This window comes from Corvus brachyrhynchos, unplaced genomic scaffold, assembly GCF_000691975.1.
Source record: "Corvus brachyrhynchos isolate BGI_N302 unplaced genomic scaffold, ASM69197v1 scaffold69, whole genome shotgun sequence".
Taxonomy (NCBI): domain Eukaryota; kingdom Metazoa; phylum Chordata; class Aves; order Passeriformes; family Corvidae; genus Corvus; species Corvus brachyrhynchos.
In genome coordinates, this window is record NW_008240228.1 from 2758534 (window position 1) to 2771612 (window position 13079).

General features: G+C 39.7%; 1 protein-coding gene across 7 annotated transcripts in view; it reads right to left on the minus strand.

The window, feature by feature from the left end:
• Nucleotides 1-190: 190 nt before the first annotated feature.
• PLCB4 (phospholipase C beta 4) overlaps nucleotides 191-13079 on the minus strand; it is a 179541-nt gene continuing 166652 nt past the window's right edge. For 5 of the 7 annotated variants that reach the window (XM_017745246.1, XM_017745243.1, XM_017745244.1 and 2 more), the window contains 5 exons: nucleotides 8735-8836; nucleotides 7552-7609; nucleotides 7084-7170; nucleotides 4745-4781; nucleotides 191-2005 (listed from right to left, as the gene is read on the minus strand). In XM_017745246.1, coding sequence (XP_017600735.1) covers nucleotides 1917-2005; nucleotides 4745-4781; nucleotides 7084-7170; nucleotides 7552-7609; nucleotides 8735-8836 — 373 coding nt within the window. In that variant the 3' untranslated portion in view covers nucleotides 191-1916. The remainder of the gene's footprint in view (nucleotides 2006-4744; nucleotides 4782-7083; nucleotides 7171-7551; nucleotides 7610-8734; nucleotides 8837-13079) is intronic. The other 2 variants (XM_008642015.2, XM_017745249.1) reach the window with 1 other exon arrangement.

Below are 13079 nucleotides of genomic sequence, written 5' to 3' on the forward strand. Positions count from 1 at the left end.
TTTGTGTTTCTATAACTTTAAAAAAAAAAAAAAAAAAAAAAAAAAAAAAAAAAAAAGACTCCTTTGACTAAATAAACTGTGATAGAAATATATTTACACTATGCGCATTTTTACAGGAAATACAACTTGCTAAAAATTTGCAATTAATAACGCCACCACCCTGCAATTCACTGCAGTCAGAACTAAAGGATTTGAATTTTTAAGGTTTTTATTAGAGAAGTTGAAAGTTTCATCTCAGGACTGACAATAACATAATTATCTCTCTTCATTTATTTTGTTTATAGGAATATGTAGAATTTGTTTGTACAAGCATATACAACAAAGTAATTGGTGCTTAGTACATTGAAATCAGGAATCTGATTTGTTCTAAACTACCAGTTTTCCATGCAGTCATCTTTGAATTGGCAGCATGGACAAATTTCAAGCCGAATGCTTACATGCATTGTTTGCAATATAACTACAGCAAGCTCTGGAAACATGCAAATTAACACATTAGCAAATTGGTTTTATATCTAATGGACATAAAAAGGTTATTCCTGATATGAAATTCTGAAAATCTGCATAAATACTTCTGTGTAAAATTAAATTAGTTATGTACTTCTCTTTTACTACAAGTATCAAGAATGCCCACGTAATTAATATACACACATATATATAGAGACCTTGTAATGCTAAAAGTCTTTGTAATTAATCAAACAATATTCTGTGCCATACATTTACTCAGTATTTACCAGCTAGTAGCATGACTGTGGTCATATAGTAGGCATTACAGCCTTAGTAGCATTTGTATCACATGCAAACATACTCTTAGCATTTCTGTTTACTAATTTTATCACGTGGCAACATGTATGTGATTTTCTACAATGTTGTGTTTCCCAAGTGTATAAATACTTTTTACATTTTCACAGTTACAAACTTTTTGCCAAAAGCCATTTAAACAATCTTTTAAGTTAAAATGAACTGTAGTATCCGGGATCTGCAGCAACAGGATCAAAATGCAATTTCTATACAAGCAATGTAGGATGTAAACTTTTCTTAAAGTGCCTAACACATAATTCCTTAGAGCACTGATCAGTTTTGGCACGAATACACTGTATTTCCCTCAGGTTATCCACTGCAGTAACTTCTACAGGATACTGGCTCCCCTCAGACATGATAGAGTTGATATGGCACTTGTGAAGGACATCATCAGGCTGCAGAAATACCCTGTCAAGTTACTGCTGCAGCTGATGAATTTAGTCGATGACTTTGCACACACTGTACTTTTGAATATACGCAGTTACCTTTAAACTGCCTGCTGTCTGCTGCCTGAAAAAAACCCCACTTGAAACACAGTTTAAAAATCACCCAAACTAAACGCCTTACTATCCTAATTATTACTTGGCATAAGGTCCAGTTCAGTGGGCTCAGGGACATCAGGTGCCGAGCATCTGACGAGGCGTGGCGTGGCGGTGTCTGGCAGCGTGGGGTTTCTGCACAGCAGATCACACATGAGAACACAAATGGGAAATTACACGACTTGAACTACAGTTTTTTTGCCATCTGAGATGATATTAAAGGTATCTTCTGTGTTTCAAGGCTCTGATTGTGTGGTTCTGACATAGGCAATGTGCCTGGTGAGATACAGAAAGGAAAACAGGAGGGGGTTTAAAAAACTCTTCATCTTTGGGTCAGGGTTTTTCTGAACAAAGGAAATTCTTATGGAAATCCAACAAAGGAAATTCAGTGCCCAGTGTTAAAAAAGAAACAATGCAAACCTTAAGACTTGGTGGTCCGTAGCTACACTTGATATTAAGAATAAAAAAATCCAAAACAAACCCCTGCCAAAACCAAATCAAAACAAAATCCCACTCTTCAACCTCAGCAATGTCATTCTGAATTTTGCTCTCATTTTAAGGATGCTGTGCTCTCCAACTTCAATTTGCTTGTTGAGGCTTTAAACCACTGTTGCTGGCCTGCGATCCATCTCTGCTTCCAGCTTCACCATCTGCTGCATCTCCTTTGCCTGCAATCCAAAATAACCGCACGAAGCGTTGCATGAGACCTTTTGTTCCCAATGACGCACGTTTCACATGAGAGCGTTTGAGTGAAACATGGGCAAAACACACTGAAGAGATAGGTAACAACATTATTTGGACACTCCTCGTCCCCCCACCCCATGTCACTCTTTTTTCAAAATCGGATGTAATCTTTGTATCTACAAATTCTTAGGAAATGTGTTTTTATTCTATTCTGGGAGCCATGGGTTGACTTTCTAAAGAAGTATGTGGTAAAATGCAGAAGCCCCAGTTTTGGGGAAGAAGCTAGGCAGATGCCAATTTACTGTTTCTCCAGATAGGAAATATCTGGGAATGTATTGTTACTGCTGTTGTGAGAATACTGCAATGTGTTAATGCCTGAAATTCATCTATAATCTGGACTTACTTCTTTCATAAAGACAAGGAATGACTAAAGTCCACCAGTATAACATCTTCCTTGCAGTAGGCAGGTTTTTTTAAGCAGTATTTTTAAAAAAACAGTATCTTTTTAAAAAGTAATTTTTGTCTGATCTGGAGATCCTTATGATTACAGAGCGAGTGTGTTTCACCTCAGGATTAGAATACTGCTATATGCTCCATGGAATCACACACTGTGAATGCACCTGAAACTGTATCCAAATGCATTATGCAAAATTCAGCAATGAATACATGCCAGACCTCACTATAAACTCTCCCTGCCTTAGGCTCTGCAGGCAGAGTTAAAGCTCTGCGTGTTAATGGTGACTGACCTGGGAATCCCCTCTCAGAGGGGAGGGCACTTTTTAAATTCCCTTCCTCTCTGATGCACACACAGCCACACTCTCTTCTCCTGTTACCATGTTTTGGTGTGAAACTCCGCAGTTTAAAGCAACTGAGAGTCAGCATCTCCATTTTCCCCAAGGGCTCTCAATCTGGGAAGTTATTTAAATCGTTCCCCAAGGACCCTGAATAAATTGACCCAGAGGGCAATCTAACCATCTATACAAACTCAGGAGCATTAGGACAAGTTTCAGGAAGAGACAATCCAAGCTGCTATTTTCTTTGGTTTAACTGCTGTATATCCATCATGTAGGGAATAATGCTTCGGGGACTTGATTTATATTAACTATGTTCCCCCAGAAGTTGTAAGAGTTGCTTAGACAGGGAATTTTGCTATACAAGCTGCTACTTATGGAGTCACCTATTCTGGATGTGCAAACACATTTGCATCAGTGAAAATGGGCAGATGTAGGTCGAAAGTAAATGAGGGTGCACCTCTACTCCTTTTGCAAGATAAATGTGGATTTATGCAGATGTAACATACCTGCCTTCTTGAAAAATCTAGCCCTGCGCTTGCTTAATCATCCTCATCATCTTTTGGGGAAAAAAAGTAATTATGATAACAGCAAAGCAACCATCATAAATATGATTAAAAATTAATCAATGTTCTCCATTTAAATGACTTAAAAGCTTGAAAGTAATGAAGAAATAATTTTAACATGAAAATATGGAAACATAATAAATAAATCAATATGGACAACCTCTTCTGAAACGTTGGCTGGATTTTGCCTGTGTGTGAAATGAAACATCCAAATAAAACAAAACCCTGTGGTTGTTCCTTAGTGACTCACACATTTCACGTTTCAGGCTTGTGACTTGACTACAGGCACAGAGTCCTATAAATATTCTGTGTCCCAGTGTATTGTGTACAGAATTCTTTTAGAGAACCTGACCTCAAAGACCACATTAGCACCTAGCAGAGGAGCAGGATCTTGCTTGTGCCGTTCTGAGGCTGGGTCAGACAGTGCATTCTGACATGAACGCACCAGCGCAACAGGACAAGCCTCTGGAACCTACAGTGGATCCATGGAGTCAGGGGCAGCCAAGGGACTCTGCTTTCAGGATGCTCTCCCGAGATCTCAGACAGGCTAGGAAACACACACAGTAAAAGAAAAAAAAAAAAAAATTTCCCTAGCCTAATGAGAGGTTTTTTTCATTATTAGTGTCAATAAATAAATGTTGTTACAGTGGGTGCTGTCAGTGGTGCAAGATGTTACCAATTCAAGGGAGTAATTCAGATCAGGCAGTGCTCTACAAGGGGATGTTCCCCGGGGCAGCCTTTTCCCTTGGCAAGAAAGGGGTTAATACAGATTCCTTGGAGTAACGATTATTTAGGAAGCTACAGCAGCACAGCCACATCATAAAGTGTAATTGCCAGAGCTTGTAATGTGTTGCAATTTGAAGTGAATTTTAAGGTGCTCTTCCACAGACACTAGGTAGCTATTTCCAGCCATCTATTCTGTATTTCGCTATTCTCAGAGTGGAATTACTTATTTTATTACCATACTAAAATATGTGGATACCCTTTGTCTGACTATCAGCATTAGCAGTTAAACATGTGTGTTAACACTAAACTACTTTTTTTAGATCAATAGACACTCTCACAGACAGTTTGGAACCCTAACCAGATCTTCCAGTAACAGCAACTAATGTACAAGTTAATCTCTAAATATTTCCTCTGCACATCGCTGTTCATATTCATCTGAATTTCAGATGCTAAAGCACAAAATACTGTTAATATTGTGTCAGGCTCAAATATCTGTGTGCAAACAAGATTAACACTGTGCTCACTATGTCAATGGCACTTCCCAATGGTTGCATTTACAAGGAGGGCTCCAATGATAATGATTTAATTTAGAAGGAAAGCACACTGAAATAATAATTTGCTTATTATACGTCCATCCTACCTTGTGTTTGAGACACTGCATGACAGGATTTCAAAAGCTGTTTGTACAAAAATAAAAATGTCAAAATCGAGTAATACAACAAGAAGCAAATTAAATGAATGAAAACTGAAGTGAGATTGAAAAATTAATGCAAGGAAAACATACATAAAACAAAACAAATTTAAATTCATAACAGTTTGTACTGAAGGCTGTTTCCACACATAATTCTACTTTTCTCCATTGTATATTTGTATGAAAATTTTCTTGCCTTGTTCGATCAGGAAAAAAAAGCTTTTTGAAATTCTCATTAAACAAATACCACCTGGATGCAACTTTGATACATCAATGTATATACCAATGAAACCACAGCCAGCTGGGGGTTGCAATGGTGCACTTTTGGGGCTACAAGGAAATGGTCCGAACAGCACACATGGAAATACATGCTCTGATGGATCAAATTAGAGTGAGTTAAAAAGCTGTTAAGGACAACCCCTGTGGCGGAGGCCACCACATGCCCACACAGAAGTGATAACCAGCACATGGAGAAGCTTATTCCATTTAATATCTGATGATTTAAGCTGACTCAAATGACAAATGAGCAAACTCACGTAGGCTGTTGCCATCCCTCAGCTGCAGAGCTGTAAGCCCAAGTGAGGAAGCATCTAATTGCTCAAAGAGGTGACCCTTCAGTGACTCACACTTATCCCAGCTCCCTTATACAGAACGTGGTTATCACATTATGGTCAAAAGCACAACCAGAATCGTTCTCTCCTCTCTGCATGTTTTTAAAAAATGGATCCAAAGCTCTCTGAAGCCAATGGAAAGAAAGAACTAATAACACCATAGCTCTAGATCAAGCCCATCATTTTCTGTCAGCTATCACAGTGATGCTACAGATCTGCCATAACCTAATTTCCTCCCCCAGGTCCTGCCTCCCCCAGATCCTGCCTCCCTGCCTTTAGATGCTGCTCAGGAGCAGACTGACTGAGTGATTCATTCATGCTGGATGTTGGAGATGGCATCTACAGCAACCCTGTCAGGGATCAGAGTGGGACTTGTGGTTGTTTTCCAGGAGGTGGAGTGATCAGCAGAGCCGTGGTGGCTGGGGCTCGGTGGTAGCAGCCACCTGAGATCTTACAGAGCTGTCATCCCCTGGGAGTTACCCAGGCTGCAGCTTTGGGCCTGTAGGACTCTCTTCTGACAGTGGAAATACTTGATTTGCCTGTACTCTTCCCTTCCCTACCTGTTACAGTGGGGAAACTGCAACACGTGTATCAGACGAGGCCCGTGGAAAAGAAATATATATGGACAGATTCTTGATAGATGTTTCAGAGAGATGTTTATTTTCCAGCCACATGGCCGGGGCTCTGCCGAGGAGCTGCTCAATCACGGGACCCGAGGGTCCTTGCCTGCGCAGGGGAACACAAACCAACCAATGGGGAACGAGGCTGACCAGGGGCTCCTACCCCTCTGCAAGATGGCTTTAATTTGTATTATGGTGTCTTCCAGAGAGTTCAAGTTGTGAACATTTAACAAACACAGAAGTGAGTATATAACCTGAGACAGTAATGGGTATTAAACAGAAAGTAGTGGCTATTAAATGCTCCCCTTCTCTCTCACCTCACTGAACTGCTGGGTATATTATATTCCCCTTGCAGTTTACATTTTTAAGTGCAGTACTGCAAGTCCATGCAATTATTCCAGCTCTTCTGGCTCAACCTTTCAGCAAGGGATCTGCTCAGAACAGAGTGTTGCTTCCACCAGAAATAAGATTATAATTTTCCTTTCCTTGCCAAGTAGTTTTTCAATTAAAAAAAAAAAAAACGGCTTATAAACTAGCAGAAAATAATAAGATATTTTAATTAGGAAAGGGTGTACTAGTACAGATAAAACTCCCCATGCTACCGTACATCTTTAGAATTCAGTCCAAACTCAGTGTCTCTCAGAGTTCAGGGATGCTCTGGGTACGTTTCACCTCTAATTTTTCAATCAGTACTAGACATGTAAGTTCCAAAATGAAGGAAACTGATTTGCTTGAGTTACTTTTGGGGAGTAAGTAAAATGGATATGCTGGGTCCTTAATGACTGTCATATCCAGCTAACGAGTATCAGTGTGGCTAAACAGCTGAAAGGGCACTCTGGCTGAGCAGTTCAGCTCCCACAGGCTCAGCTGAAACAAATCTGGTGCTGTATCATCATTTAAGCCACCTCATCTCTTCATTTTGACTACCAAAGTAGGCAGTGATCATGAAAAGTCCCCATTTTGGTACAGACTTACATTCAGAAGGATTCTATTCAGTCTGACTCTGGTTACTGTTTTCTCTAGCTTGCTTTTCTCTTAAGCCTTTAAAACAAGATACCTGCTCGTTCTGCTTCTCCAAGACTTCTAAATGCTCAAGTTGAACTTTTTTCAGCTGATCCATTTCCTTTGACTGCTTCATTGCCAAATGTAACACATTATTAACAAATAAAATAAAAACCTGCTTGGAAGATACACACATATATGGTGTCTTGCCCCATTTAGATGGCATGAAACATCAGAGGACACCTAGTATACCACCCAATCTTAAGAAAAGCTTAATACTAATTCTTTATTAATTGATATATACATATTGCACATAACACACAGACTTGGCAAACACACAGGAATGAACAGTAATTCTGTTAATTCAAAATAGCTTCATCTTGTACAGATGTCATATCTTTTATGCTACAAGTACGTAGAACAAAGCAAAGACAAAAATCTACTAGAGCTGGATTCTCACCACAGAGGAATGAAAAAGAATATGCAGAAACAGTGCTCAGTGACTTGTCAAAGTTATAGTTACCCTTTTTCTCTCTTCCAGGAACTTTTTTGTGTTGCTGCTGTTCAGTTCTCTGACTCGCCTGAAAAAATGCAAACGTTCTCCATGAAGACTCATTGGAAAAAAAGAAACCCAAAAGCTACAATAGAGAGAATCACAAACTCTCAAGGCGTCTTTTGTCTTCTGATTATCTGTACCAGGTGGGACTAATGGCAAATTGTACATTCCCCTGGCTACACAACTTTACACTTAGAGATTTCCAAGTAAATTAGCAGTATGACTGAAGACTTGACTGTTGTGAATGAAGTTTGCTTTCCTTACTCAAGAGTGGTGGTGAAAACGTCAAAAAATTTTGTTTCATTAATTTGTGCATCCCTTGCTGCACTCTGCTGTCAGTTTTGGAATACAAAAAGTGCTGTGTGTCTTAGGAGTGGTAATGGAAAAAAATAATCTGATGATCACAAGCAAAGTTACACATATCAATACTGCAAGCTTCTTAAAGCTGCTATTTAAGCAAAAATATAAATATACAATTAATAGTTACATAAAATAACTGAAGCATCTCTTCCTAAGATTTCTGCCATGAAAGAGAACAAAAATAGTTCAAAAAGTTGAATCAGCCTGCAAACCAGAACTGCTTTCGGATCTGGGAACAGATTTATCTTGGAGTCATTAGTGAGGTCTGACACAACAAAGCAAACAGTTACCAAGGGCTCTGACAACTCATCCTCCTGATGAGCTGGGAGTGTGCAGCACTCAAGGGACTTGGTTCAGCCGGAACAGGTTCAGGCTTTGGTATCAAAATAGCCCAGTGCCAAGGAAGGGATGTAAAAAGGGAAAGAATGAGCCAGATGGCAAGGCCAAAGTGAAGGGGAAACCCCAAAGGCTTATGAGACATCATCGTGTACATTCTGCTTTTACTCCCTTCTCAGTCAGGCCCTCATTTCACTGAAAAAGCAGGAAAGTATAATGCTTTTGAAGTACAATAATTTAAATGTAATAGTGTGATTAGACCTACTCTAGTTAGTCAAAGATGTTCTGGGCCTCAGAGTTATTAAAAGGATAACTATGAGAAAATCACCATTTTTTCCTAAAATTGTCATCTAAAAATATATCCAGCACAGTCATTAGACCTTGTTTCCATACATAAAAGCATGGTTTTAATAGAATTAACCCATTACTTCCCTTATCAGGAAATGATACTCACCTCTCTCTTTCAGCTTTGTTTTTGATAGATTTGTCCTGGCTTATGGCTTTGCTGTTCTCCATCGATATTTTAGCCTGGTTGGCACGCATCTCCTTGCTTTCCCTGGGCAAAACCAAACAAAGTCATTAATGCTTAAGATACAACAGTTGTGGAGGTTGGGTTCCTCTACACTGTGGTTACTTTTTTCCTTGACGAGTTAAGGAAGAGGAAAAAACAAACAACGTGAAAATTCCCTTCCTTTGGGGGGAATTTACACAGCTTGAGCAGGCATCCAGAAATCTCCATTTATTCCAGGGAATATAATCTGAAAGACCCACTTAAAGCATTTTTACACTTTGAATATAGTAAAAGGGTATAAACCACTCTCTTTTCTCCCTATTATACGTGTTGTCCTAATATGAGCTACTGTCAGATACTGAGAAAATGCAATTTATCTTTTAGAACTGCCTAAAAAATTTACAAATCCTGCACTCAGAAGGTGTCAGCAGTATCAACAGTAATAATATTTGCTAGTTGTGCTATGAGCTGACAGACTTCCTTTTAAATCTTCCACTTTGGGCCTGAGGAGAGCCCTTTGGGCCTGAAAAGAGTGATTTAGGCCATGGTCAGGCTGGTGTTTCATTTCTCCTTCTGGCTCAGTGAACCTTTTAGCCTTTTCTGTGAAATGAGAGAGCTTTTTAAATTTTTTTATTAAAGAAGTGTGATGCCTTTTTTGTTTTTTGCCTCCAAGAGTTCATAAGGCGAAGCATTTCCTGAACACAGAGTTAAAAGCAGTGGTATCACAGCAAAAATTAGTCTGGGTTCTAAAAAAATGATGTGTTGAGAGCACATTTCATTCCAACAGTTCTTTCTCCAAATAAAAGCTTTTATTTTCTATACTGAAATTGAAGTGATTTTCAGGCACACTGTCTTAAGAGGAGTGCTGAAATAATTTATTTTGATTACTGTGCTGAAGGATATGAAAAAAGTTGGTGGAGGTGTTCAAACTGACTTAGCCTGTTTGCATCAGATACAATTTTAGAGTGAAAGAAGTTAAGAGGATTAGAGGACTACTGTGCATCACTGATGATTTAGAAATGAGGCACTGGCCACGGAGGTGGCTGAAAGGGCCAACAAATCACATTGTCTCCAGGAAAAACACTCTCCCTCCCACAAGCAGTGGTGATTCCTGGAGCCAGAGGTAACTGGAAGAAGTGGATAAGCCAGGATGGTAAAGAAAATAAGAAAAAAAGGATTCTGAAATTGTGGCACTGCAAGATTTAGCTGCTGATTCCCCACTGGGTCATAGTGACTGCACCTCTGAAATTTATACAAACATGTATTTTGAAGGGATACTTAACTTTAAGCATGCAAGTCTATCCTTGGAATTTATATATACATATTTAGATGACATCGAAGTGCATTAACATGTTATTTTCTGACACCAGTATTGTTTGAATAAATAGAAATCTCTTCTTCTGTTAAAAAAAACCCACTACACAATTTTTCTCTCTCTCAGGTTATTTTATCTGGAGTACATAATGCTTGTGAACAACAGCCTCATGTCCCCAATTTCTGAACTGCTGCAGGATCACCACATCCAGATCAGTCAAGGTAACTCAGGCTGGGGAGGCAGGGGGCTCAGCACCCCTGGAGCTCAATAAGCTTCAGGTTTTTAGCAGTATCTGCTGCCTTCTGCTTTGTTTTTAAATGAGCTCAAAGCACAGACAGTAATTGCTTTTTGTGCTGCACATGGAGGGAAAGCACCTTCCCTACAGCAGGCAACCGCATCATTTTAGATTATTGATCTCTGCTACCAGCCCTGTGCCCTCTGTTGTGATATCCAACTCATTACCCAGCTCAGAGAGAGGGAAGTGGTAAGAACAGCCTGCTGAGAGCCTGCTCCACCTCCCACACTGCCCTCACACAGATCCCTTTTTTCCTGTGGATATACCTGAATTGTCTCCTGGCCTCTACAGATAAATGCATTTATGTCTTCCTACACACAACGTATTACATTAAAAAGTTTGCAAATTATGAAGTGTGAAGTCTCTTTGGGGCATTATTATTCACATGTCAGTATTTCACAGTCCAAATGCTCCTAAAATATTCATAGATTCAGACACAGTCTTAAATTAGTTTTAAACAGGAAAGTCCCCTGTCTGCACATTTAGGACTGCCACACAAACTCCCAAATAAGCAGGAACACACTAAATTGCAATGAATAAAGCAGAAAGAACATTGAAGGTAGTTACTCCTGGGACAGCTGAGCAAAAGAAGTTCTCAGGATTTATCAGGATGTAGATTTTCAGATCTGGTTCTTAGTAGCTTTAAACACAGAGCAATATATGGACTGAACACAGATGATTTGTAATACGAAAGCAAAATCCATTGCTAATATAAGAATCATAGACAAGAAATGATGGAGGGCTGTTTAAACAACACACAGATACAGAAATTCTACACCCAAATACTAAAACTGTGAGGGAAAAAAAACATAAAAAAATGTAAGTTTTGCCTTAATGTATATCTAATGACAGCTTCTAGCAAAGTTAAGAGAACATGGAAATACATATGGAAAACAAAAAATTTACTTTCCCAGGCCATATATTAGTAAATTATCTTCCAAGCATTCTGATGAATTTCCAGTAGGATAGAAAAAAAGACTCAAAAAAGAAAGTGATGTGATTTCCTGGGCTGATGCAGCCAAGTATGATTTAGAGGTACAGCACCAAGGACTGCACCTTCCTCTGGCTAATAACTTTTGAATGATGAATTTTAATAATAATTTAATAATAATTAATATTATAATTTTAACAATAATTTAATAATTAAAAATTTAATTTTTGGACTTCATATTTGACTGGATGTGTTTTGCAGGTCAGCTTGAATAGATAGGCTAACACAGAGATTAACATAAAGATGAACTCAGTACAAGCCTTTTGCTGGGACAATTCTCTGTTGGATGGAAAGCTTGCAGGTCCCAGCATGTGTTCTCTCTGATGCAAAGATAAGCTGTTTTTTCACTCAGGAATTTAAAAAAATAATTTCAATTCCTTCTTCAAATGTGATTTATTTATTTCTTTTCCCCCACGCTTTTTATGTGAAAGGTGCTGAAGACAATTACCTATGAATCTATATATGTATGAATATATATGTGTATGCACAAATTTTATGTTCATATGCTTTTAGGCTGCTCTGAATAATAGAATATAGGACAAAAAAATGATTCCTCTACTTACCACCACTTTTAGCACTGTGACTATGATGTGTATTTAATTTTATTTGATTTCAAATAGGCAGGATGGTTAATTACAAAAGCAGTAGTGTCATGTAGCATCTTCTGGGTGATTATAGCAGGATATTGTAGATAACACATCAGTCTAATGTAGCTTATCCTGCAAACCCTTTAGACCTCACTTTTCATGGATCTGTCTTATAAGCCACCAGTGCTATAAACATGAGTCCACAGCTGACAGCAACTCCAAAGGATATTTCCGTATTTGATACTTCTCAGTTTCCAGCCTTTCAGTTGAAGTTCCTGGGTAAAGCCAGTGCAAACCACCAATGCTTCATCACCCCTGCTGCCTTTAATGAGGTTCAGATGATCTAAACCAGCTAAGAAGCCCACTCCTACATCTACCTGTTGGAGGTTAGGATTTTTCCTTTTTTTTCTTTCTCTCAGGGAATTTTGTCCCATTTGTTGCTAAGAGACGATAACGACCCGTACTTATGAGAGACAAAAGAAGCGGCCAAGGTGGGGGGAAGGGTGCAGCTGCACTCTCGTAGTTATGGGGCTTTTCTCTTGGGAAGGGCAGAGATACCTCGAGATTTTGGCTGGAGGGTGAGGGGCTGGGCTTGGCTCCTATCGCTCTTGGGATCAAAGGGGAGACAGGCTGTGGTTGCTGTGGGGAGAATGTGCCACCACTGCGGGGTTCCGTCTCCTACTGTCCTCTCCTACCATGAGTGAAGCTCCGCTCGTAAGAGCGGCCATTGCACTGGGACCTTACGAACACCCGATCTCACTAGAAAGGATCCTCACCACCTACTCAGGTGCCTCAGGGGAAAACCCGGGACCCTGAGCCCCTCCCGCCACTGCCCAGCCCCGCTGCTTCTCTGCCGCTGCTCCGGGTTTTTGGCTACACTGTAACACCGCACCCCCTGCCTGCCGGGACACCCCACGGCTCCTGCTACAGCTGTGGAGTTTCTGATACATCTCCTTTGATACCCCGGGTGTGCCCGCCTCTGCCATTCCAGCCGCTGCTCCAAGGTTCCTGCTACAGCTCATTTTCGCCATGCGGAGGGGCATCGGGACCAGCTACCCACCGTGAGTTTATAAAGGAAGCCCCTTTTCTATCTCTTCCAC